The 26,715-nt window shown below is 48.3% G+C and overlaps 2 protein-coding genes across 3 annotated transcripts; both read right to left on the bottom strand.

Annotated features, from left to right (window-relative positions):
* Positions 1-306: 306 nt before the first annotated feature.
* Positions 307-2,555, bottom strand: EXOSC6 (exosome component 6). The gene has a single exon (XM_079800498.1). The coding sequence runs from the start codon at positions 2,523-2,525 to the stop codon at positions 1,707-1,709; it is 819 nt and encodes a 272-aa protein (XP_079656624.1). The 5' UTR covers positions 2,526-2,555; the 3' UTR covers positions 307-1,706.
* Positions 2,556-3,803: 1,248 nt separating this feature from the next.
* On the bottom strand, positions 3,804-26,077 carry AARS1 (alanyl-tRNA synthetase 1). Of its 2 annotated transcripts, none has more exons than XM_079799389.1 (21): positions 25,952-26,077; positions 23,419-23,575; positions 20,957-21,145; positions 20,227-20,372; positions 17,598-17,789; positions 16,581-16,725; positions 16,092-16,237; positions 15,419-15,527; positions 15,113-15,263; positions 13,737-13,861; positions 13,199-13,343; positions 12,237-12,415; positions 11,301-11,414; positions 9,500-9,706; positions 8,795-8,979; positions 7,490-7,598; positions 6,762-6,875; positions 5,785-5,904; positions 5,573-5,659; positions 5,023-5,136; positions 3,804-4,408 (listed from the first exon to the last, which is right to left on the bottom strand). In XM_079799389.1, the coding sequence occupies exons 2-21, from the start codon at positions 23,560-23,562 to the stop codon at positions 4,223-4,225; spliced, it is 2,907 nt and encodes a 968-aa protein (XP_079655515.1). In that variant the 5' UTR covers positions 23,563-23,575; positions 25,952-26,077; the 3' UTR covers positions 3,804-4,222. The 2 variants fall into 2 exon arrangements, with proteins under 2 accessions (XP_079655515.1, XP_079655514.1); XM_079799388.1 differs by lacking the exon at positions 25,952-26,077 and adding an exon at positions 25,642-25,773.
* Positions 26,078-26,715: the final 638 nt, after the last annotated feature.

The raw sequence follows: 26,715 nt of genomic DNA on the forward strand, positions 1-26,715 counted from the left end.
GTACAGCTATGCCAGGCCAGCTGGGAAGCCTCCCCGTTACGGTGGCTTTAGCTTTGGAGGCCATGCTTCCAGGCGAGTCTGGGAACTGGCAGGGATGGGATGGAGAACAACTGCTCAGCACCAGCTCACCACCCTCATGAAGCCGAGGCCATCTTGCAAGAGGAAGCTGGACAGGGCCCCACCCTCCCCACCCCCTATCAGCCCTCTCGGACTGTAGGTACCGTTTCGGATGCTCCTCCCCTCGTCCTGTGTGGAGCACCCACCGCAGTGGCCCCACAGCCTTCTCCAGCCTCAGCGGTGTACAGGCAACGTTCTACCGTTCCCCTTCGTCTGAAACGGAGCTTTACGGTGCTCAGGATGGGCCCCATGGGGGGGCAGTACAAAACCATCCTTCAGAATAGGGGTGTCATTTCATGTCCTCTTTCTATCGTGTCTCTTGCTGGTGTGATACTTTGTATATCAGATCTGCTCTGGAAATGTGTCAGAAGGGAAAAAATTAAATTTATATTTTCCCCTGGTCATCAAGGTTTTCTCTGAGCTTCATTCTGGTCCTTGGGCTGCTTCAGGCCAGCCCTTCCTACAGGAGCTGAGCAGACCCAGGACACTCAGGTTCAGAAGCTCATACCAAACCAAGGCACAGAGAGGAGACTACGCTGCCCTGCCTTCCTCCATGAGCACAACGCCCTGGGGCTCAGGAGCCACCCAGGGTAGATCCTATCCTTGTGGCCAGTCAGCCAGGCCGGCTTTGCCCTACAGAATGACCAGGGTGCATCTGGATCCCCAACATCCAACTCTCACTCCTGCAGTTCATCTGCTCTCTCCCAGCAGCCGAGACCGGGTGAGGGACACCAATAATGAAGCCAGTCCAGGCCCTCACTTCCTACCAGCAGTGGAGGCCGCTGGCTGTGCGGCTCTGCACAAGGCCCAGAAAGGGTGGGATCTGGCTTCCACTGAGACCCAAACCCTTTCCAGCACCAAAACCGAGGCTGGTGTGCACCCAGAATGCTCCTGGAGGCACACAGCCCTCCACGCTTCTCACACCTCAGCCGTGGCCCTGACACTGGTACTTGAGGGGCAGCTTCTCTTCCAAAGCTGCATTTCCCCACATGAACCCTGCAGCTCCTTCCGTTTTAGCCTCTCTTCTGCTCATGTTCCACGAAAGACAGAACACATTCTAGACCTTGCTGCCCCTAGCCCTTGACACCAGGAGTCCAAGAACACACTACAAAGCTCAAGACAGCCTTGCTCTTTTAAATCCTGTACCAAGAACCACAACAGAAGGCTTTTCAGATAGAAAAGGATTTTTGTTCTGTTTTAGCTCAGATATAAGTGAGAAGGCACAGCCCCCCTGTCCGCTCTTTCAAAAGCAGCCCAGTTACAGAGGAGAGAGTCACTGGCCCGTCTGCACAGGGTCCACCCCTCACAAGACAGTAGTAGCGTCAGGTCCCGTTTTCCACCTCTGCCCAGCCGAAGTCCTTTCCAACTTGGGTCGGGGCTAAGAGCCAGCTTAAATAGAAAAGTATCTTTAACTAGTCAGTTTGTACAAAATTGTTCCAACACAGCTGTCCTGTGCATCAGTTCCGGGCGCGTCTCCCCAGATCCTCTCAGGTGCTCCGAGTTCTCAGGGCGGCGCAGCCTGGAAGCCGACCAGTGGCGGCGGCGGCGGCAGCAGGTCCTGGGCGTCCGTCATTCCTCCGGCTTCTGGTTCAGGACGGGGCAGCGGCGCCCCTCCGGCGGGCAGCCCGCACCAGGCACTGCTGCAGCACAGGATAGAGGCGCTGGCAGCCCTCGAGACCCATGCGCACGGCTTCGACCCAGCTCTCGGTCGGGCCCCCCTCCCCACTGCCCAGCAGCCCGGCCACCTGGTTGAGCACGGGCATGAGAGCCACAGTGAGGCCGGCGGCGGCGCGCTCCTCCTCCAGCCGCGTGGGGTCCAGCAACCAGGTGGGCGCAGGCCCCGGCGCGCGGCTCAGGCCGCAGCCCACCACCAGGTCGTACATCTCGATGCCGGCGTCGGCCAGGGCGAGCGCGGCAGCCGTGAGCGCGGCGGCCAGGGCCGAGCCGCCGTCTTCCAGCAGCAGAGCCGACACCTCGAGCTGCGCGCGCGGGTAGCGGCCCAGGCGCACGGCGGGCTCCAGCGCTTCCTGCAGGGCCAGCGCCAGCTCGCGCTCCTCCCCGCCGCCCTGGGGCGCGCGGCGCCGGCGGCCCGCGAAGGGCGCGCGGCGGAAGTCACAGAGCAGGCGTCCCCGCAGCGCGGCCGGGGCCTCGCCTCCCGCGCCGGCCGGGCCGCCGCCGCGTTCTCCTCCCTCGACCTGGCGCGGGCCGGACACGGCGCACAGTACCTTGGTGCCTCCCGCCTCCAGGTAGGCCGAGCCCTTGGCCTGGCTCAGCAGCCCGGCGCGCGCGTACACGGGCCGCAGCCGTGAGGGGTCGCGGGGGTCGGGCGCCTCGTCCTCCTCCGCCGCGTACAGCTGCGGCGGCTGCGATTCCTCGGGCCCGCGGATGCGGCGATGGTCCCCGGGCATGGCGGCGCTAGGCGTGCGAGCCGCTTCCGCTGCGCGCCCTCGCGAGGGCTGTCGGGATTGCAGCGAGCGGCGCCGCACTGCCCCCTGCCGTCCTGGAGGGAGAACGGAGAGCGCTTCACAGCCCCGGGCCCGCCGCAAAGGACGTTTAAGGTTCCAAGGGTGGACTCACCCGGCAGGCCTGCAAAAGTGGGACCTGAGCTCGCCGGCTGACTTCTAGCTTCCTGGACCAGGGCAATCCCAGGGCGTGTGTCTTATTCCTTTCACTTGTGAAGATTGTATTTATTTATTTAATGTTTTAAAATATATTTTTATTGATTTCAGAGAGGGAGATGGAAACATCAATGATGAGAAATCATTGATTGGCTCCCTCCTGCACGCCCCCTACTGGGGATCAAGCCCACAGCAGAGCATGTGCTCTGACTGGGAATCTGACCTCCTGACTCAGCCACTGAGCTACACCGGCGGGGCAAGATTGTATTTAATTCTACACTTACTTGTGTGCCTGTTCTATGTATCCCCACTGCCTTACCCAGGAGGGCAATGTCTTTTTGTCTTGCTCACTCCTGTACCCTCAGTACCCTGGCTAGCACTCGTTGGAATGATCTCTCTGCTGCCCTGGATGTGAAGCTTTGTATCCCCAGCCTGTGCTTGAACCCAGGGTTTTGGCACCCTTTCTGCCTGTGACAGTGGCCTCTGCTGCTTCTCCCAGCAGACCTGCTTTCCTCCTTCCTCCATGTCAGCCAGCCTGCTGTGCCCAGGGGACAGGAACCCAGCTGAAGTCAGTGTAGGTCAGCAGTACTTAACCTCCCAGAACACGTTTCCAAACCCAACTGTCTTCATCAGGCTTGGGTGAAGTGGTTCAGGGCCAGGAAGGGTGTCCATGCTCACTGTCCATCTTTGAGTTCAGGAAACAGGAATGATGGGGCAAAGGGGTTGGGGGAGGCAACTGATATACCTTAAATACCTTCTGTATCAGAGAACATCTCAAAGGGGAACGGAAGAGGGACATGGGCCAAAGAAATGGGGAGGCTCTCCCACGAGAGGCTCCAAGAAAGGAGCTTCTCTCTGCTTCCAGTATCTCTGTGGATCTTCTATTGGTTCAGGCCTCTCTCCATCCCACTCCTGCTCCATCCTGTGGGCCACCTCCACAAGCATCTTGAGGCAATCCTGGGGGCCATTCCCAAAATCCGGGGGTCTGGGGCTGGACGCTGTATGGACTGCAGCCAGAACCATAGTATTTATTCTTCACTCAGGGAGCCACATGCTGTCACACAGGGGCACCTATTGGTGGTGGTGGTGGTGGGAGGGTGGATAGTGATAGAAATCACAGGGTATCAAGTATTACACATGGTCCTTTTATTCTCTGCAGCAAAAATGGTTCCTTCCCGCAGACCTAGAGCCTCGGGTCTGCAGAGAACTGTCTATAGACATGAGCATGACAATGATAAGTAGCAATACTGGGATAGTGGTTCTACACAGATGGTGCTGAGGTGTAGGGCTCCAGGCAGAAATGTAACATGGGCATTGAGTCACAGGCTGGCACCCAAGTGAGTTCCAGTTACTGCTGAGTTAGAAGGAGAAATGAGGCTATTTAAAGTCCCAAGATTCCAATGTCCGTGTGGCAGATGGAGATCTCCTGGTTGGACGGATACATCTGGGGTCGGGGAGACGCTTCCAAGTGGAAGCCAACCCTCCCCTCAATTCTTCACATCTCCTAGGCGGAGCTGGGCAAAGGAAGTGGCCAGCTGCAGCGCCTCCTGCAGGCAGCCCACATTCTTGCCTGTGGCCTGAGCAGACACATCTTTGCCACCACCTTTGCCATCCATCAGGCCTGACACCTGCTGCACCCACTCACTGGCTTTCAGGCCCCGGTTGGCTGCATTCTGGAAGACAGGAAGGAGAAGTGGGAGTCAGAACAGAGGATGGAACTGAGGGAGGCACTGCGAGGGGAGGGAAAGAAAAAGGATGGGGAACCACAGACACCCATTCCTGCCCTGGGTGATGTTGCCAGAGGCTGAGGCAGACCCTACAGCTGTACCATGGTTAAGACAAGACATACTGAGTGACAAAACCAGGTACCAGCCAGCACAGTTAAACACATCCACCAAGGAGAGGGCCAAGGGTAAGGGATGCTGGAGGGGACCAACAGGAGGGCAGGAGAAGGGCTATTTCTTTGCCCTGGTCAGTGTGGCTCAGTTGGTTGGAGTCACCAAAAGGTGGCAGGTTCGATTCCTGGCCAGGGCACATACTCAGGTTGTGGGTTCAATTCCCAGTTGGGACATGTGCGGGAGGCAGATGATTGATGTCCCTCCCTCCCTCCTTTCCTCTCTCCCTCACCCTTCCTGTCCTTAAAATCAATTTTTTTAAGAGAGAGAAGGGCCATTTCTAATAGGGTTTGCACAAACACACTTGGGGGTTGGGCAAACAACCGTAAGAACTGAGCTCCCTCAGAAAAGCTACAGACACCCACTGGCGCAGGGCTGCAGGGTATTCTGACCTGAGGGACTTGACACAAGCATGTGATCTTGCCAGCCTCATTATCCACTGTGAAGAGCATGGCCGACGTCTGTGGGGAATGCGTCTTGAAGAGCTTCAAGGCTTCGTTCAGGGCCTGTGGGAGAACCTGGCATCAGGCCATGGCCCTGGGGAAGGGGCCAGGCTCCCCATAAGTGCAGCGAGTTTGCAGAGCTCAGTTCTCGGAGCTTTCCCTGCCCCCACCCCCTTCCTAGAGCAGGTGCTGGTCCTAGGAACCTGCATGGAGAAGGACCAAGCACAGGGCCTGGCCGCACTCGGACTCTCTAAGGTTTGCCTCCCGTCTCCAAGAGACACAGCTCTCCAGCCACCAGATCTCTCCATGGTTTAGCCTAACCTCAATCCCAGAGAGTGGGCCCTCTGCTCTGAGCCACAAAACTCAGACTGCAGCCACCAGAGGATTGATGAGCCCCCCAGAGGAGACAAGCAGCGGATAGGCACCGAACAATGCCTGGAGACCCAGCCCCGTCTCCAGCCCCTGGAGCCCTGCCCCTGGAGCCCTGCCCCTGGGTTGCCTTGGCTGACGCGCCGCTCTCCATCTCCAGGATGACGAGGGGCTGGTTGGGGTTGCTATCAATGAGCTGCTTTGTCTTCTCCAACACCTACAAGGGAGGAAGGTCCATAAGAGAGGTTTCAGGTCCAAGGCCCAGACTGATACCCAGACAGCGGTCTTTGCTGGGTAAATCCTCTTGGTTCCCTTCCAGCCACCAGCACTGCCAGGACTCACTCGCTTCTGGACATCAGCTTTGCTAGCCCGGTCGAGGTCATCCATGATCTTCTTCAGGGATTTGAGAGTCTCCCGGAATTCATCCTTCTGCCATTGGGGGATGACTGCAGTGGCCAGGGCCTGGAACCAGAACCGGAAGACCATTCAGATATGAACCACAAGGAGCTAGGATGTGAGGATCCAGCCCAGCCCACCCCACTCTTCTAGCTTTGAACTCTAAAGTCCTCCCTGATTAGTGTCCAGAAGGAGAGAAAACAACAACAACAAAAAAATGGTATCCATTGGTCTTGAGGTCAGTCACTTGTAAAAAACTACAGCACTTTATTGTTTTGTTAATCCTCACCTGAGGATATTTTTTCCATTGACTTTCTGAGCTAGTGGAAGGGAAGAGGGAGGTGGAGGATGGGAGCAAGAGAGATAAAAATATCAGTGAGAGAGAGACATCAATTGGTTGCCTTCCGCAGCTGCCTTGACCAGGCTGGGGATCAAACCTGCAACCAGGTTATGTACCCTTGACCGGGAATGGAACCTGAGATCCTTCAGTGCACTGAGCCACACCAGCCAGGGTTACCTACAGCAGTTTTAACAAGCAGGACTGGAGAGAAAGAGGCAGAATAAAGAGATGGGAACCCTGTACGACCTGGTCCCTACCAAGCAGTGAACACTTATTGGAAGTCCCCGAATATTAACAAACACCGGGAGGCCTGGAAACTGGGCACCCACAGGACCTCCCCAAACTCCCTCCACACCAGTGTGCACTCATGCTTGGGACGGGCCCCCCTGCTACTGGCAATGGGCAGCAGGCAGGTTCCGGGATCCATAAACTCCCTATTCCAAGGCTGCGTGACGACAAAAGTCAGTCCAAAGGTCCACTGCACTGAGAACCAAGACTTGAGGGTTCAAGAACAGTGTGTGTCTGATCACCAGGCCTAGGATCCAGCACTGAGCAGGCCCTGAGGAGCGGGAAGCCACCCTACCTCTCCAAGGTCAGCGATCTCCCTCTGCACGTCCTTGTTGGGCGAAGTCTGGGCCTTCACTTTGGCCTCCATGACAGAGAGAGACTTCTTCAAGCTCTCTGCTTTCCTGAGGGCCTGGGAGGGGACAATCAGAGTTGTAAACCCCAGATACCTTTCAGCTTCACTATTCTGTCTATGAACAGCTGTGGCCAACACTGATGGCAGGCGATGGAACAACACATCCCTAAGGCACCAGAAGTTTCTCCTCCTTCAGGGAGCAAGTGTTTGCAGCCTCTTGACCCAAAAAGGAGCACCTTCCTCACATGCCAGCGGAAAGGCTGCACTAGCTCAGGTTCGGGGGTAACCGAGAAGTCGTAAGTTTTCAGCACACAGCAGGCACAAGCTAGTCCCCACCCCACACGTTCCCATCTCAAACTAGGCACGTACCCCCAGGGCGATGTGGTTAAGTGCTGGGGACACTGGAAGTCACAGCAAAACTATGGCTAACCTTCCTAGACACAGATATATTACTGGGTACAAGGCAGGATTTGCATGTACTGTACAGATTAACGTAAGATAGATATAAAGTCTTCTGCACTGGTGGCTTGCTTCTGCCAGGTAACGGGACATGTGGGGGCAGCCCTGTACTTCTGCTTCTGACTGCAGCAGCCACATAACCATCTTGGATCTGCAGGTTAAGCTCCTCTTGCCTTGTTGAATTAAGCCACGAACCAGCCCAATCTGCTCACCTTCTGGGCTTCAGCACCTGTGACAGCCACGATCCTGCGGATGCCCTTGGCAATCGCTTCTTCACTCACAATCACAAAAGCTCCCGCGTGACTCGAATTCTGCAGGTGACTGATGGCAGAACACAAAGCCCATGGTTATGAGGAAGCCCAGGTGCCCTGGTCCCCATGGCACCCCTGAAGCCCTTGGCTCTGCAGGCTGCAGAATCCAGCTTGGCCAGGAAGGGGCTGAGAGCTTTGTGACACTAAGCTAGACACCATGTTTCTGAGCTTGTTTTCTCATGTATGAATAGGTGTTATGCTCCCTCACAGGGCTGTTGGGAAAATCAAATGAGATCCAATGAAACTGTAGTCCCTAATACCCAATACCATATAACTACTGGCGGGCTCTACATTCATTCACATTTTTGGTTCTCTCTGGTGGAACATAAGCTATATTCTTTCATCCCAGTTCACTAGTTGAGAATATTGGAGCATAATTTAAAATCCTACAACCCTTTAAACAAACAGGCTTTGTTCCCTGTTGCTCAGAGAACCTCAAATCCTCATTATCTCAGTCATTCTGTGAGGCATGGAGTCTTTGAAAGCTGTTTTCTGTGCTCTAAAGAGTGTTGTGCAAAGTGTCAAGGCAGAATTAGGCCTGGAACCTGGTCCCCATATACTCCCTCACCCTCCACATGCTCTCCTGCTCTCTGCCTGCCTGAGGCAAGAGGCCCTGGATGGGCCCTACCAAGGCCCCAAGAATGTATCACCAAACTTCCTTCTGAAGTAGGAACGTCCCAGGTCACCATAACCATCCCGGAAGACCCCAGGGAGGTACCAAGTACTATGGAGGGATTCAAGTTGGCAGAAATAAGTGGCTATCCCAAGCCAAATTAAGCTGGGCCTACCCTAGGGCCTGACTCTGAGACAATGATATTAATAGCTCAGATGCTGTTCAAGCAGCAAAGGGAGTTAAGTGAGGCCTCAGGAAGGGAAAGGGGCTGAGACCAGACCAGGAGCTGGATGAGCACTCTATGGCCTTGCTGAATCCTGAATTCACAGGCCCAGAATCCCAGCTCCTATGGGATCAGCACAGGAACAAGAGCAAACAGTGTGTGGGGAGTGCGTCCTTCTCCTAGGAAGAACATTTCATCACAAGCCCGGGGAATCACAGGCACTGCGATGCTGAGATTCCTGGGAATGCTGTTTGCCAACTGCGCTTTCTGGGGCTTTGTTTAAACCTTAGATAAACAAGAGCTGGTCAAGGACCTACATCCGCCAGGGGTAATGCCACTGACCCCACTACAGCTCCCCCGAGGTACTCACGTTCCCCCACAGAACTCAACAGAAGTGAGTGAGCCAGCAGGACCAGAGGGGTCGTCTAGCAGCTTGGACACTGGGACCCCAATAGAGACGACTCGCACAGGGTCAGGATAGGTTTCATCAAACACAGCCCGCAGGCCCTGGATGGCTTTAGCTGCTGCCAGGGGACAATCCTGGGTATAGACGGGCTGCGGGGAAAGAAGACAGAACAGAGGCTGGGAAAGGTCGCTGGAGGTCAGCAGGGAGCACTAGAGCGAGTGTGGTCCTGCAGGCAGGACTCAGGGTGTCTCATCCTGGCTCTTCCCCTCATGTGCCCACAGCCTCCTGAAAGAAGGTACTATGTATAGTCGAGGAAATCAAAATAGACATTTCCAAGAATGTTTTGTTAAACTGAACCAAATCTTACATGGATGTGATTTATGTAAAGCAGACATAACTAGAAGAGCTCTGGTTGTCCTAAGCAGGGATTGGAGCAAAGACCTCTCTCTGCCGCTCCCCAGAGGCCCTCAGACCCTCTGCTGAACACCAGCACTGCCCCCACTGAGCACAGTTTGAGAATCACTGCTTTACGCAAATCTGCGTGCCGTGCAGGACAGGATATGGTACGATGGAGCGAGAGCATTTGGGTTGACACTCTGTGGAAAGAAAGTGATGGTGCAGGAAGGAGTGGGGTTCATGACCCAAGAGCTTACACACAATCCAGCCTACCTTGGCGGCCTCAATCATCTCGTTAACAATCTGCTCTGCCTTCTTGATCTGTTGGGTGGACATGGCTCCCTTGGCAGTGAAGTCAAACCGAAGGCGGTCAGGTGCAACCAGGGAGCCTCTCTGGTCAGCTTCCCCAAGCACGGAGCGCAGGGCAAAGTTCAGAATGTGGGTAGCTGTATGGTTGCTCATGACAGGTCTACGTCGGGGCTGTAAAGAGAGGCGGCTGGTGGAGGGATCTGCAACAGATTGCTGGTTGTCCCCCAATACTTGCTCTCCCCATCTTCCCAAGTACTAGAATTTTTAGTTGGACACATGGCTGCCCAGAATAAAGACTACATAGCCTAGCTTCTCTTGCAGCTAAGTGTAGCCATGTGGTAAGTTCTGGTCAATGAGCTGTAAGCATACCCTTAACGGGAAAGGGCATGCTTTCCCCTGCCTACAACAGGAGTTGGTAAACCGTGGCCTATGAGCCAAATCTGGCCTGCCACCCATTTTTATAAATAGATTTATGAACAAAGCCACACTCATATGTGCACATATCGTCTCTGGTGCTTTTGTGCCACAACGACAGAGTTGAGTAGTTGTGATAGAGACCGTTATGTCCCAAAATGCCAGAAGTATTTACGATCTGGCCCTTTCCAAAACAGTGCCAATCCCGGACCTAGAAAATCAATCTGATGGCTACCTTCTTGGACCATGAAATCAAGGGCAACACCCAAGGAATGATGGCAAAGCAACAAGCAAGCAGAAGCTGGGCCCAATAACTTTGTGGGGCACAGCCTCTATATAAGCCTGGACTTTTAGGTAGGAAACACATTTCTATCTTGTTTGAAGTTTCTGTTATTTTGGAGCTCTGTCACATACAACAGAATCTATTTCTTTTATTGTTAATCTTTACCCGAGGATATTTTTTCCCATTGATTTTTGGGGAGAGTAGAAGAAAGGGAGGGAAAGACAGAGAGAGAGAGAGAGAGAGAGAGAGAGAGAGAGAGAGAGAGAGAGAGAGAGAGAGAGAATGAGAATGAAAATTGATTGGTTGCCTCTTGCATGAGCCCCAACTGGTACATGCCAGGGCTAAAATCTATTTCTTAATTAATACAGGATCCTTGGGTCCTGAAGAAGTATTTGAAGTTAACCTGGAGAAAGGCAATTCATGAAAACAAGTCTATAGGATCGCAATGGAAATCACTATGGTCTCACATGGGAATATATATATATATATATATATATATATATATATATATATAAATTTAACTCTCAGATTCATCCCTTACAATTATGGACCAATTTATAGGAGGAGATGAATAGTAAATACATCAAATCACTGTAATGTACAGTCACGTGCTGCACAATGATGTTTCAGTCAATGACAGGCCACATGTACAACGGGGATATACCATGCAACCTAGGTGTGTAGTAGGCCATAACATCTAGGCTTGTGTAAGTGCACTCTATGATGTTTGCACAATGATGAAATCACCTAACGACACATTTCCCAGAATATATCCCCATTGTTGAGTGGCGTATGACTGAACTTTAAAATACCTTATAATTTTATATGTCAATTATACCTCAACAAAGCTGAAATTTAAAAAAATATAAAAGGATGCCCTGGCCAGGTACCTTGCAGGTTCAATCCCTGGTCGGGGCACATACAAGAATCAACCAATGGATGCAGAAAAAAGTGGAACAACAAATCGATGTTTCTCTCTCTGTCTCTCTCCCTTCCTCGCTCTCTAAAATCAATATATTAAAAAAAAAAAAAAAAGGTGAATACTAACCAGATTCAATTTTAACTCACCTCATCAATAAACAGTCGGACCTGATCTCCCACTTTCAGGTTGCCATAGATTGTTCCTATGTGTAGCACATACCCTCCTCGCACCTGAGTATTCTTCACTGTAAACTCAGTTTTCTGAAGGGAGTCAAGGAGGAGACCAATAAATAAACCAACAAATGTCTATATATATAAATTCTTTTTACAGATACAAATTACACATCACACATTCTCTAAGCCATTCCTCACTGGCATGTGTGTATATACTTATACACCATTAATGCCATATGTTTATTATCTATACATACACATGCACCATTATGTACATATTTACATTATATGCACACGCCATTTTATATATGGACACATATTTGACTAGGTCAGTGGTCGGCAAACTCATTAGCCAACAGAGCCAAATATCAACAGTACAATGATTGAAATTTCTTTTGAGAGCCAAATTTTTTAAACTTAAACTTCTTCTAACACCACTTCTTCAAAATAGACTCGCCCAGGCCGTGGTATTTTGTGGAAAAGCCACACTCAAGGGGCCAAAGAGCCGCATGTGGCTCGCGAGCCGCAGTTTGCTGACCACGGGACTAGGTCAGTCATCCAAGACCACAGTCGGCAGTGGCAGAGCTAAAGGCTGAGACTCTGACAAGGATCTGCCCCTCCGAGAGCTGCCTCTCCCTATTTATGAGGAAAGCACAGAGGAACCGAGGATCAACCCATGCATCTGGCTGCAAGGATCCTGCTACAAGGGGACCTAATGGCTATGAAAGCAACACGGTGCAGTAAGCAGCTCCCTCAGCTTCAGAAATACAGACTGTGGAACACAACCCAAAACTCTGTGTCTGCTCCCCAAGGCCGAGTGCTGAGGAGCCAGCAAAACTGCCCCAGACCAGGCCTGCACTTTGTCAGACCCCCTCTCTGGCTAACAATAAAGCATGCATGTTGGCTCACGTCTTCACTGCTGTCATCAACCTTCACCAGGTAGCCTTCGTCGTAGATCTGCCCTCCTTGCTCGGCATAGAAACAGGTCTTGTCCAGCACCACTCCACACTCCTGGCCCGTGGACACCTCCTCCACGAACATCTTATCCCTGCGCAGAGCCATCACTGTAGCCACTGCGCTCTCAAACGCTGCAGAGGAGGGGAACAGGGTCAATGACTTCGGTCACACATTCTTACCAGGCTTTTGCTGCATTCTATTTCTCAAACTCTCATTAGGGCCGAATTATCTAATTTTGTTTGAAAGCAAGCTCACTAGACTCCACGAAAAGGCTTAACACACTGGCTTCCCACCAGAGAATGCAGCACTCACAGGGCGTCCAAACTGTCCTGGTTTGCTTGGACCCAAGGGTTTCCTGGGATGCGAGACTTTCAGTGTCAGCACTGAGACAGTTCTGGGGAAACTGGGGCAGCTGGTCACCCTAACTCAGCTACTGAGCAGAAACTCGGTGAATGTGATCAGTAGTTCTTTAACAGTAGTAATAAATTCCCTACTTCAAGGTCAATTCACAAATTATATACTCTTTTTGAGCTTGCTTCGATAGATTTAGATATCTCTGCTGGAGCAAAAGAGGAAAAACATGTAGTGCCTGTTTGATTTTTCATATCTTAGAATATTACTATCCCCAATGCAAAATTCAACAGCCACCGTGAATCATATAATGTCCATTTCCTGATTTCCTATCAGATGTTACAATGACAGGCAACTGGGTGAAGAGTACAAGGAATCTCTCTGTAAACATAAAAACAAAACACTCCCTATGAATCCAGAATTACTTCAAAAGAGTTAAGAAAATCAACCAAGAGTCTCTGAGTATGAAATTACACAGCATGACCTTACCGCACTGACGGAGAGGCTACCACAGACACCCTCGGTGTCTCTTGCAAACGCCCCAAATGAGCTCAGTAACATACCGTAGCTCCCACTGGAGTCCGAAAGGTAATTGTACTTTGGAGAATCATCTGTTGCCTCCAGACTCTTTCCCCGAAGCTCTTCAATAGCATAGATGTCCAGCATAATGTGGTCTTCCCCTCCAGTTCCCTTGCCCTGTGATTTCAGCTGCCAGTGGAGAAGCAAGGATAGTTACCCTAATGTAGAAGAACTCCAGACTGCTCAACTATGTCCAATGTAAAACTCTAGAACAGGGTTTTTCAATCTCGGCAGGTAATTTTTTGTTGTGGGGCCGCCCTGTGCACTGTAAGGTGTGAGCAGCATCTCTGGTTTCCATCCACTAGATGCAAGTAGCATGCCCCCTGTTGTGTAAACCAAAAATATGTGCAGACATTATTGCCAACTGTCCCATGGGCTGCCAAAATGCCCCCAGCTGAGACCCACTGGTCTAGGGAAAACGGGATTTCAAAGACTTTAATGAAAGGAAACTCTTGCTTGCTTTGCAGCCAAGTCCTGCCTTGGTAGGTGTTGGGTCTCCTGCTCACTCCCCAAATTCTTTACCTGGGCCAGTTTCCTCTCCTCTTCAAAGCCGTCCATATCTACCACGAGGCCCTTCTCTTCAGCAATCAGACCCGTGAGATCCACGGGAAAGCCATAGGTGTCATAGAGAAGCCAAGCAGTGTCCCCTACACAGCACAAAGGAATTGTGTCAAGTACTGTGGATGGCCTCTGCCTTTTGCCTCCAAGCCCTTCCCAGGAGGATGCTGACAGTGACAGAGGGATTAAAGAGACAAGGTAAGTGAGTATTGGGTCTATGCACTTGTCAGAAAAGCCATCAAATCTTTTGGAAATGACTTGGAGGAAGCACGAGAGGTCTCCTAGTGAAGTTCTGTTTCTTAATCTAAACAAGTGTGTTCAGTTTGTGAAATTCATCAGCCTTGTAAATTCATTTACCCTTGTAAATTATATTATACTAGAGGCCCGGTGCACAAAATTCATGCACGGCTGGGAGGGTCCCCTCAGCCCAGCCTGCACCCTCTCCAATCCGGGACATCCCTCTCACAATCCTGGACCACTGGCTCTTAATCATTCACCTGTCTACCTGCCTGGTCGCCCCTACCTGCCCCCCCTGCTGACCTGATTGCCCCTCACTGCCTCTGCATGCTGGCCTGATCGCCCCTAACTGCTCCCCTGCCAGCCTGGTCGCCCCTAACTGCACCCCACTGCCAGCCAAGTCACCCTCAACTGCCCCCTCCCTGCTGGCCTGGTCACTCCTAACTGCCCCCTCCCGCCAGCCTGGTCACCCTTTACTGCCCCCCCCGCTAGCCTGGTCGCCCCACACAGCCTGCTATTGTCGTTTGGTCCTTCCTCACTAACGCCCCTGCCGACCTGGTCGCCCCACACAGCCTGCTGTTCAGTCGTTTGGTCGTCCCTCACTAACCCCTCTGGTGGCCTGGTTGTAGGCAGCCATCTTGTGAGGGTGTGACAGTCAATTTGCATATTACCTCTTTATTACAAAGGATTTCAAAAAGAAAAAAACTTTCAGAATTAATTTGTACTGTCTGGTAAAAAAATAAAGCAATTTTCAAAAACCAGTATTATCTATTCCCATTTTTGCTGGAAAACACACACACATTTGTATGCAAATAGAGAATTATCCTGAATACATCCAGCTCTTAAGAGCTGTTACCTTTGAGAAATATATTTGGGGAAAAGGATTTTCACTTTTATTTTTATGTTGTTTGAATACTTTACCATAATAATGTATTTTATAATTTTAATATAAACCCCATTTTACACCACAAGCATCTAACCAAGCTATGCTCAGCCTCTGGAGGCATGGGAGTCCCCTGTCAGTTTGTGAAAAAAGGGCTTGCCTCTTCCAGGAAGATGAAACAGCCTAGTTGGAGAAAGGAAAAAACTAAACTGGTCCTCACCGGGAATGGTCTTGCTGTCTCCCAGGCTCTGAATTTTCCTGTCCAGGATGCGACGCCCTCTGCTGAGAGTCTTGAGAAATTGCACTTCCTCTTCATTAATGATGTCCTTCACCATATCTGGGTCCTTCTTTAGTTCAGGAAATGCATCTCCCTGGCAAAGGGGAAACAGAGATGTGGGCCCAGTGAAGCCAGGAACTATTCCATGACCCGCTCTAAGAATGCTCATTAACAGTATGCTCCCTCCCTCCCAAGCCCCCTCAAGAAATGTGCTTGGTATAGAAGAAGCAAACAGGGAAATAGACCTACCAGGGACTGGACGACAACGTCTACTAATGTAGCAAAGAAACCCTTGCTGGCATTGAGTTTCTCATGGGAGTATCGCACAGCCCGGCGGAGAATCCGTCTCAACACATACCTATAAGAGGTAGAACCCAGTCCCCTGTTAGGTATGTTCCCAGCTGAGTATTTTGTAGTAGTTCTTTGGAATTTGACCCAAAGCAAGATGACCAACTTTTTGTCTTTCTCTTTCAAAGACTTTCTTTTATCCTATGATAGCTTCTCTTTGCATTCCCCAATGTCATTAACATGAATTCCAGCACAAAACTCAGTAACATATCCACAAATATGCATCAAGGATGACCTGGGGTAATCGTAGTTTGTTTTCCTGCCCCCAGAGATGGAGGCAAGTACAGACCAAATGGTGAACTTGATTCTTCCATCTCAGGCCCTGCCTGTCAGTAATGAAGTTGCCTGGAGCTAGTCAAGAACTACCCCTACCCCACTGCTGCCAATATTCTATCAATCCGTATCATCTGTACTTAGCAGCAAAGAATTAATAAAGCGACAACTCTTTAGTGTGATCTGAAACTCTTCATCCTTAAACAAAGTTTCCCCCCAACTACCTAGAAGACAAAGAAACAATAATAAAAGATAGCTTGAAGTTCCACAGAGTCCTAACATCGCCCCATGTGTAACATACCCCCGCCCTGTGTTGTCAGGTCGGCCGCCATCGGCTAGAGCCACAGTGATGGTCCGAGCATGGTCAGCCAGCACCCGGTAGGCCATGTCAATCCCATCAGCATCGTCAGCACCAACTTTCCCAGTGTATGGCCGGGCACCTGTGCCCTACAGATAAAATCCAGGAGGCAGCACATGAGGAAACAGCCTTTCGGGCCTTGCCCTGCCCTAGGAGGTTCCGAGAGGACTGAGGGGCATGTGGAGAAAGAACAATCCTCTTGACAAGAAAGGTGCGAGCAGTGGGACGAAAGAGCCTCCAGCCAGCCCCTTGCTCGCCACACATTATAGTGCCTTGTGCCCAGAGCCTTGTGTTATTAACAGTAAAGTTGGCAGATGGTCACAGGACCCTCAGCTGGCAAAGCATCTGGTTCTTCTACTTTGGACAGCACTGCAAAGAGCCCAGCCTGAACATTTCCACACAAGTTGGCAGTGTTTGCAAAAGGACCAGTACCTTCTGAATGGCTTCAAAGTAAGGGACAAAAAGGTCAGTGTCGTAGTTGGACATCTTATTCTGCAGCACAGACACCAGTCGCTCCAGGCCCATCCCTGTGTCAATACTTTTCTTAGGAAGAGGTTTCAGAGTTCCATCTGCTTCCCTGCATGATCAGAGAAAAAGGAAGTTGAAACAAGAACTCAGACCTCTCCAGGCCAATTAAAACTCATTTACACAGCAGCTTGCAGACTGGGACTTGTTGTCATTTGACCCTGCCTGATTGGGTGGGAGGAGGGGAGTGAAGGGAGGAAGGTAAGAAGTACTCTGGGATCCATTTAGAAGGGAGGCAAAGCTTCAAAAAAATTAAGCTTTAAAATAACAGTCTAGGCCTAGCAGGTTTGGCTCAGTAGATAGAGCGTTGGCCCACGGACTGAAGCGTCTTGGGTTCGATTCCAGTCAAGGGCATGTACCTCAGTTGCAGGCTCTATCCCCAGTCCCAATTGGGGTGTGGGTGGGAGGCAACCAATCGATATATCTCTCTTACATAGATGTTTCTCTCTCTCTGTTTCTCCCCCTCTCTTCCTCTCTCTCTTAAAAAAAACACAAAAAAACAATGGAAAAAATTATTCTTGGGTGAGTAGGTATCATGGGGAATAAAACTCATTTATAAAATAATAGCCCCAGCTCTGACCCAGAGATCAGAGGGAAAACTTGAGAAATAAAAGAATGTGCCACAAGATGCCATGATGCCTTCAGTGCCTGCTTTAGCACTGCCCCACTGTCCCCAGAGACCAGGATGAGAAGACAGTTACACACGTGATTCCTCTTTCTCTGTGCAGCTCGAGGACATAAAAACAAAAACAAAAACCCAAACTTCCTTTGTCCTAGGCCTGTTTGACACCATTACATTTCCATGAGAAATAAACTTTCATATGAAGAATACCACTCTGTCGAAAAAATATGCACACAGGGCTACAGAAATATGAGAAGAGCCTGGAAGAGTATATATGGGATATCTCAGTATATATGGGCCACCTGTTATATTGGATGAACACGAGGTTCCAGATCTCCAGCACGTTGGGGTCATCCTGGTTGACAAGATGTGCAGCATCCCGACCTCCGACCCGGTCATAGTGGATCTCACTGCAGGGACCACATGGACCTGTGTCACCCATCTCCCAGAAGTTATCCTTCATGTTGCCGGGGAGGATTTTAGCGTCATCCACCCTGCACACAGTGGGGAGGATAAGCCTGGTTATAACCACGGACAGGATTTAGCATAGACTTGCATCTGCTGCAAAAAGAGATCCTTATAAATTTCTACAAAGAAACCACCCTCCGGCAATTACTAATGCCAAGCCTACATACAGACCCTGCTAAAGAGGCAGAACATGATTCTTCTCAAGATTGATAAACAATAGAATACAAAATGTACATATGCTCCAAACATGACTATATAAAAATATCCAAAGATATGGATAACACCTAGGAAGGAACACATTAAAAATGGAAACATTTATGCTGCATACCACCAAAATTTAAGCAAATATTTTCTTGACAAATGGTTCTTCATTTTAAGAAATGACTATATGCCGAAACCGGTTTGGCTCAGTGGATGGAGCGTCGGCCTGCGGACTGAAAGGTCCCAGGTTCGATTCCGGTCAAGGGCATGTACCTTGGTTGCGGGCACATCCCCAGTGGGGGGTGTGCAAGAGGCAGCTGATCGATGTTTCTCTCTCATCGATGTTTCTAACTCTCTATCCCTCTCTCTTCCTCTCTGTAAAAAATCAATAAAATAAAAAAATATATATTAAAAAAAAAAAGAAATGACTATATGACAGTATAAGAGTTAAAAAAAATAAAAAGCCCTGCTGATTAAAGTTACTCCTTAATACCCCAATTTAGTCATCTATATTTTACCTTAAAATGATACCAAAAAGAATATAATAAGATTAAAACATTTCAAAAATAGCTAACTTGAACAACATAGACTGATGAACAAGAACAGACCCAGAAACAAGGAGGCATGGATCAGACTGTCGGGCCTCAGAGGGAGGGTAGGGAAGGGTGGGGGTAAAGGGGAGAGATCAACCAAAGGACTTGTGTGCAAGCATATGAGCCTTAGCCAGTGGTGAGGGGGGTAAGGGCATGTGGGGGGAGGGGTGTGGGATGGGAATGGGGAGATGAGGACAAATATGTGATACCTTAATCAATAAAGAAATTTAAACAAACAAACAAAACAAAAACAAAAATAGCTAACTGCTGAAAGTTGCTAGATAATAAAGCAATCCAAAAAGATTGTGCTTATTAATAAACAAAGCACAAACACAGAGAAAGCCAAGTAAAACAGGACTCAAAAAGTCAAGGTTAGTATTTAAGTTTCACATGTTACTGCCCAAAATGTTCAAGTACATTAGACTACAGAGTCTAACCACGTAGGAATTTCAGGCCAAGTACAAGGGGAAGCTGGATGGAATAATATACCTGAAGTAAAAGTTAAAAAAGGAAAGAAAGAAAAGCAGCATTGCTTAAGTGTACTAAAAAGTTATGCACTAGCCCAGCTGGTGTGGAGGTAGAGGTTCAATTCCTAGCCAGGGCACATGCCCAGGTTTGGGGCTCAATCCCCAGTAGGGGGAGTGCACAGGTGACCAATCAATGCTTCTCTTATCATAGATGTTTTTATCTCTCTCTCCCTCTCCCTTCCTCTCTGAAATCAATAAAAAAATTTTTTTTAAAAAGAAAAAGATCCTCAGGTGAGGATTTAAAAGAAAAATAAAGATATTAGCTTAAGGCCATAGATAGTATTTTTTTAAAAAGTTATGTACTAAAGAACAGAGTTCAGTAAAAAGAACAAGAAGATGAGACAACAACAACCAAAAAAAGAACATGAGACAAGGACACCATGGGCACCCCAGCTGTCTACAGGGGACATCGCTCCACAGACTCCTTTTGATACAGCACTTCACAAATTCTATTCAGTCTAAAGCACAGAACACATACAGCTCATCTATCATGTTACCTTTCATGCTACATGATTTTACTTTAGAATTATATTACATTTTTAAAAACCCAAATGGTTTTTGCTACTCCTCTCCTGCATCCCTAACCAAGGTCTCCCCCCTCTCCTCATTCCACAACCCCAAGTGAAAAACAAAAAAAAACAACTTCCTTTGTCCTAGACCTGTTTGATGCCATTACATTTCCATAAGAAATAAACTGTTTCATATTAAGAATATCACTCTGTTGAAAAAGATTCATATAGGGCTACAGAAATATGAAAAAGGCCTGGAAGAGTATATATGGGATATCAAACTATTAACAATGGTTAATCTTAGAAATATTCTAATTCCTGTGTTTACATTTCTGTGTAGTTTGGATTTCTACAACACATGAATTTCTAAAAATATACAAAAATTTAAAAATATGACTCTTTAAATGCATATAATTGAAAAAAAAAATATGACGCTTTATGTTGGCTTTCCAAAATAGAATGACCAATCAAACCTACTAAGAAACAATGTGCGTACCAAAAGGTAATTACTCACAGTCACTGCACCTCCGTCGTGAAATGGGAAATGGCAATGTACTCCAAGTCCTAAAAGCCTACTCTGGCACCAATCACTTCACTCCTCCATTCTCTTCAAACGAGTGAGTTGAGTCTTACCCCAAGTTTTGCCAGATCTGTTTGCACTCCAAGTCTGGTTCTAAGCCAGCTGCTTCATCCCCACCAAAGTAAGTAACATAAAGTCTTTCCACCAGAATGCCAAACTCTTGGGTGAGAAGTTCCAGAGCCATCTTACATGCCAATTCCTACAAAAAGGAATAAAAAGGAAGATGTAGAACATGGCCAAGCCAGTGTTTGGGTTATTCTACTATTTAGTATGAGGACAAAAAGTCCAGATCCTGAGAACACGGATAGAAAACGATAATATCTTCATTATATACTCAGCAGATACCAGGCCAGCATGGTTCAGTGGTTGAGCATCGATCTCTGAACCAGGAGGTCATGGTTCAATTCCTGGTCAGGGCACATGCCCGGGTTGCGGGTTTGATCCCCAATGTGGGGTGTATAGGAGGCAGCTGATCAATGATTCTCTCTCATCATTGATGTTTCTATCTCTCTCCCTTCCTCTCTGAAATAAATAAAAATATTTTTAAAAATAAGTAAACTCAACAGAATTTAGGATTGATTAGTGATTTATGCAAGAAATCCAAATGTGAACTGTAATCATCAAATTATAGGTATTGCCCCCAGGAAGTCTTAAAATATCATCATTTAGATTTACTCCTAAGTGATATTTCATACTTTAAACAAGCAAAATTAGAATCCGCTTCCCTCAGTGGTAATGACTGTTTTGCTCAAAACCCCAACAGACCTCCTGCTTTGATCTTACCTTGAAGTAATCTCCAAAAGACCAGGATCCCAACATCTCAAAGAAGGTGTGATGATAGACATCCTTGCCCACGTCGTCCAGGTCATTGTGCTTGCCCCCAGCCCGGATGCATTTCTGGGTATTGGCAGCTCTGCTCAGCTTTGCCATGGGGTGAGATGGATCAATAGTGTTCAGGAAGATGGGTTTGAACTGAAAAAAAGAAGGGCACATTTCAACTTTTAAAGAGCTGTAGGTAGAATAGGTGGCCACACACTGACAGGAAGACAGCACACACAAGCTCTTCAGTTTGTGATTTAATTAGCCAGGAATAGAGAAACTTCTCAGAGGCAGGTGGCCCTGTGAGGCTACAGCAGAGGCATCCTATCCTGGAGCAGCTTCTCCCCGATTCTAGTTCTCTAACGGTCCCTACCAGTGACACGGCCTGTGCAGGGGAAAGGCCTGCCAGATCTAAGATAATAGCCAAAGGTGGATGCGCTGAAACGTGTGCTTCCTTGCAAATCTGACAGTCAGGGTTTATATCATCTTTCTGGAAGAACTTATTCTAAAAGCGATGTACTGGCGCCCTAGCTGGTTTGGCTCAGTGGATAGAGTGTCAGCCTGCGGACTGAGGGTCCTGGGTTCAATTCCAGTCAAGGGCACATGCCCGGGTTATAGGCTCCATCCCCAGAAGGGGGAATGGAGGAGGCAGCTGATCAATGATTCTCTCTCATCCTTCATGTTTCTATCTCTCTCTTCCTCCCTGAAATCAATAAAAAAATATTTTAAAAAATAAAAAAATAAAAGCGATGTACCGGCTTGGTAGTAAAGGTGAGAAGGAAGAAAAAAAATTGAGACCTTCATTAAGGGAGTAAAATCAACATGACTGAATGTGTAGGGAGACAGTATCACCTTGCTATGGTACACCATTGTTATATGTGTAACTGCCTTGTTTTTCCCACTAGACCTCTCCAATTTGGTAACTACCAGCCACTTGTGAATATGTAAAACTGAATGAATTAAAATGAAATAATTAGTAATTATAATTTTTTTTAATCCTCACCCGAGGATACTTTTCCATTGATTTTTAGAGAGAGTGGGAGAAGGAACGACAGAGAGAAACATCGATATGAGAGAAACACACCAATCTGTTGATTGCTGCATGCGCTCTGACCAGGGCCTAGGCTGGGGAGGAGCCTGCAACCGAGGTATATGCCCTTGACCGTAATCAAACCCGGGACCCTTTGGTCGCAGGCCAACGCTCTATCCACTGAGCCAAACCGGCTATGGCAGTAATTATAATTTTTTAAAAATGAAAATGATGTTTCTTCTTCTTTTTAAATATATTTTTATTGATTTCAGAGAGGAAGGGAGAGGGAGAGAGAAATAGAAACATCAAAGATGAGAAAGAATCATTGATTGGCTGCCTCCTGCACCCCCCCCCCCCCCCCCCACTGGATGCCCAGGAGCCTGCAACCTGGGCATGTGCCCTGACCGGGAACCGAACTGTGACCTCCTAGTTCATAGATCGATGCTCAACCACTAAACTATACTGGCCAGGCATCATCATTGATGTTTCTATCTCTCTCCCTCTCCCTTTCTCTCTGAAATCAATTTTAAAAGAGAGAGAGAGAGAGAGAGACTATAAAAACCCCAATAAAACTGTGCATGTCCTAGAATGAGAATGAAAGCAAAGCTTTGAAAGAATCATGAAGAACTGACTTGTTTTATAAAGAAAAAATCAAAGATAATGAAGATATGAAGGAAAATCACAACAATTAACAACTCTCTTCAGGGCTCAGCAAGGTTAACCCAGCTTCTGATTCTAATAAAACAGCTTTTTCCTTAGGAGAAAACAAAGGCAAAACTTAACAGACTACACACAGGATGTAACTGCTTACCGATGTCCTTCTTTCGACTTGGCCTGACATTTTTACTTTTAGTTGCATTTTTCTTGAGAGGCATACAGGTTTGTTTGTTTTTAAATATATTTTATTAATTTTCCACAGAGAGGAAGGGAGAGGGACAGAGAGCTAGAAACATCGATGAGAGAGAAACATCGATCAGCTGCCTCCTGCACACCCCACACTGGGGATATGCCCGCAACCAAGGTACATGCCCTTGACCGGAATCGAACCTGGGACCCTTGAGTCCGCAGGCCGATGCTCTATCCACTGAGCCAAACCGGTTAGGGCGAGGCATATCTGTGGATATCGGGGCCTCTCATCACAACTAAAAATAATAGCTAATATTTGAGTACCTACTCGAATACTGTGCTAAACATTTTTAATGCATTAACTTTATTTACTCCTTTCTTCAATCTAAAGGCAAGCACTATTATTATTCAATGACATAAAGTAAGTTCCACAAGACCACAGTGAGTGACAGATCCGGGATTCTGTCGGACTCGGAGAGCTTTGCTTTTATCACTGTTCTGCTGCCTCCTATGTGGACAAATAGCCAGGAAGAAGGGAGAAAAGCCTTACCTGGTTCATGCCCGCATTGGCAAAGAGCAAAGTGGGGTCATCCAATGGGATGGTAGCAGATGAGTGAACATAGGTGTGCTCATTTCTCTTGAAGAAATCTATAAATCGCTGCCGAATTTCACTTGCTGTGAGAGTTGAGTCCATCTTGAAAGTAACCCTACAGAAAATAACCAAAGAAAAAGATGAGGAAAAAACTAAGAGATAAGTAGGCAATACATAAGACTCCTGGCTTCTTAGGCCAGTGGTCTGCAAACCACGGCTCACGAGCCACATGTGGCTCTTTGGCCCCTTGAGTGTGGCTCTTCCACAAAATACCATGGCCTGGGCAAGTCTATTTTGAAGAAGTGGCGTTAGAAGTTTAAAAAATTTGGCTCTCAAAAGAAATTTCAGTCGTTGTACTGTTGATATTTGGCTCTGTTGACTAATGAGTTTGCCGACCACTGTCTTAGGCCAAGTCAAAGCAGGACACAGGTAAACGGTTTGATCTAAACCTCTCTGTTGCCCTAGCCTAGCTGGTCTGGCTCAGTGGGTAGAGTGTCAGTCTACAGACTGAAGGGGCCCAGGTTCGATTCCAGTCAAGGACACAAGCCCAGGTTATGGGCTCAATCCTCAGTGGGGGGTGTGCAGGAGGCAGCTGATCAATGATTCTCTCTCATCGTTGATGTTTCTATCTCTCTCTCCCTCTCCCTTCCTCTCTGAAATCAATAAAAATATATACTTATAAAATAAAATAAAACCTCTATGTTGCCCATCCACTGCGACTCAGTGGTTGAGTGTTGATCCATGAACCAGGAGGTCATGGTTCTATTCCTGGTTGGGGCACATGCCCGAATTGCAGGCTTGATTCCTAGTAGGGGGTCTGCAGGAGGCAGCCTATCTCTCTCGATGATTCTCATCATTGATGTTTCTATCTCTCTCCCCCTCTCCCTTCCTCTCTCTAAAATCAATAAAAACATATTTTAAAAATTTTTTAAAGATTGTATACAGTGAACATGAAACTCTCTCAGATTTTGTTTTAACCAAAATTTCAATTGATTTATTCACAACTCAATCAACTCATTATTCAAACAAAAGCCCTTTGATCAAAAAGATGGTGAAACACTGGTTGATAGAGCCAAATAAATAGCTGACTGAAATTTCTACAGATGAGGACTTTGTGTCCATGGTAAGGAGTCAAGGCTGGGGTTTTTCGAAACTTTGTCACACCACATTCTTCCTTATCCCTTCTCATCATGCTCTCAATGAATCTCAATAAAGGTGACAAAAATGAATTTACGGTGGTAATTCTGAGCGGCACCATTTTAGCTGTTTTGCAATGTTCACTGCTCGTCCTCTACATGGGCTACCTGAGGCAAGTAAGCAGGAACTTTCCATTTTTGCTTCTTCATTCAACTTACTGAATTGCATACCTTGGTCCTAGAAACCAAGGTGAATGAGTCTATGTCTTTAATGGGGAGACAATCATATACAGAAATAACCTCAGCATGATGTAAAAGAATCCACTATATTGGACAACAATAAGCCCAATAAAGCCTGGGACTATTAAAAACTGTGTCACCACCACTCATTCATCTACTCAATATAAATAAGGTGGCAGGCTGTCCGGGATACAAAGGCGGGTCCTCAGATTCCACTTCCTAGCAGGAAATGGGAGAGTCCCGAGTACCCTGTCACACTAGCCTTTAAGGACGTTTCAACAAGCTCTTCGTTTGCCAGGTCAGCTATCTACCCTACTCCCACATTTTCCCATTTTTCTAATTTCTCATGCTTGATATCTTAATTTCAAAGAGACTTATTTAAGGAAGCCTTCTCCTGGTTGATCAGATTCTCCTTATCTTATTCTCAAAGCCCCGGGCATCTTCCTTCAGTTTCATGCATTTGATGGCTTGTGTAAGCCATCTCCCCATCAGGCTGCAAGTTCTAAACCAGTGCCAACCATGACTGGTCTTTGGTCCCCATGACAGGTATATCCTCAGCATCTAGTATAGGGGTTGCTAACAATTTCATGACTAGGTATTATTAAGTCTTTAAGAGCAAACTCTGGATGAACTTAAAAGCACACCAGGAAACGCGGACGGTCTGAGAAAGTAATAGCTGAACATGATGGGGCCTGGACCACTATCAGTTGTTCAGCTAATTTTAAGAACGGTTCATACAGATTCCACCCTGGACCACCAACGTTCCGCTCATCCCTAGGAGATAAAAACTTAAGAGAAATAAAACCTCAGCTTTGGGTGGGTAGTCAATGGCAACCGGGATCCTCCCCAGATCTTGGTCCCCGTGAAGGCCACCGGAGGCCGCTCCACTCCAGCGCTCGGTTGTCGTGCCCGCAAGGCAGCTGCCCTGGCCCCGGCTCCCCGCAAGGTCCAATTCCAGAGGCCTGGCGAGGCCTGGCCAAGGAGCCACTGCGGCCGCTGCGCTCTCAGACCCCGGCCCTGCCGACCTCGCGGTAGATCTCCAAGGCTGCCTGCTTCTCCCGAGGGTCGCCGTCCCTCACTCCCTCCACAGCCCACCGCCAGCGGCCCGCGAATACCTGCAAGCGCTCACAGCGCAGAGGCACAGCCAGAAACCACCGCCGGCCGCGACGCGCAGCGCCCCGTCCAATCAGAGCGCGCAGCTGGAAAGGGCCCCACCGCGCCTTCCCTCTGAGAGACTCCGTTGGTCAATGAGTATGCCAGTCAACCCGGGCTGCTCAGCGGGTTTCTGGGAAGGCAGCTCTAAATTGGCTGATGCAATGGCGGGGAAAAGAAGGAAAGGGGTACGTCACGTGACGAGTAGGGTGTAGACTCTGGGGGCTGACGTTTTGGTTTCCGTATAAAAAGTCCTAGTAGCTGACAGGGTTAGTAAGGGAAGACGGTGACGTGTGTTTGATACCAGTCACAACTCTTGATATGTAGTTTTGATCATTGTAGTTACAGAATGGCATGTAGTCCTGAAAGATTCTGATATAATGTGCCTATGGATACACCACTTGTCCTTGTCAGACTTCCTTGGATTTAGTTGTGGAAGAAGTGATTTAATAGTTGAATTTCGCATCTGCCCCTTGACTTGCCTTTGAAAAACAATAGTTAATATTTATATGCGAGGTATATTGTATTAAAATTTTCACAGAGGTGACTGGCTGGTGTGGCTCAGTTGAGCTTCATCCCGTGCACCAGGAGGTCACCCACTGGATTCGTGGTCAGGGCACAATGCCGGGCTGGGGGCTAGATCCCCAGTAGTGGGTGTGTAGGAAGCAGCCCATGGATGTTTCTCATCAATGTTTCTCTCTCCCTCTCCCTCCCACTGAACAATAAA

Source organism: Cnephaeus nilssonii, assembly GCF_951640355.1.
Source record: "Cnephaeus nilssonii genome assembly, chromosome: 20".
Lineage (NCBI taxonomy): Eukaryota > Metazoa > Chordata > Mammalia > Chiroptera > Vespertilionidae > Cnephaeus > Cnephaeus nilssonii.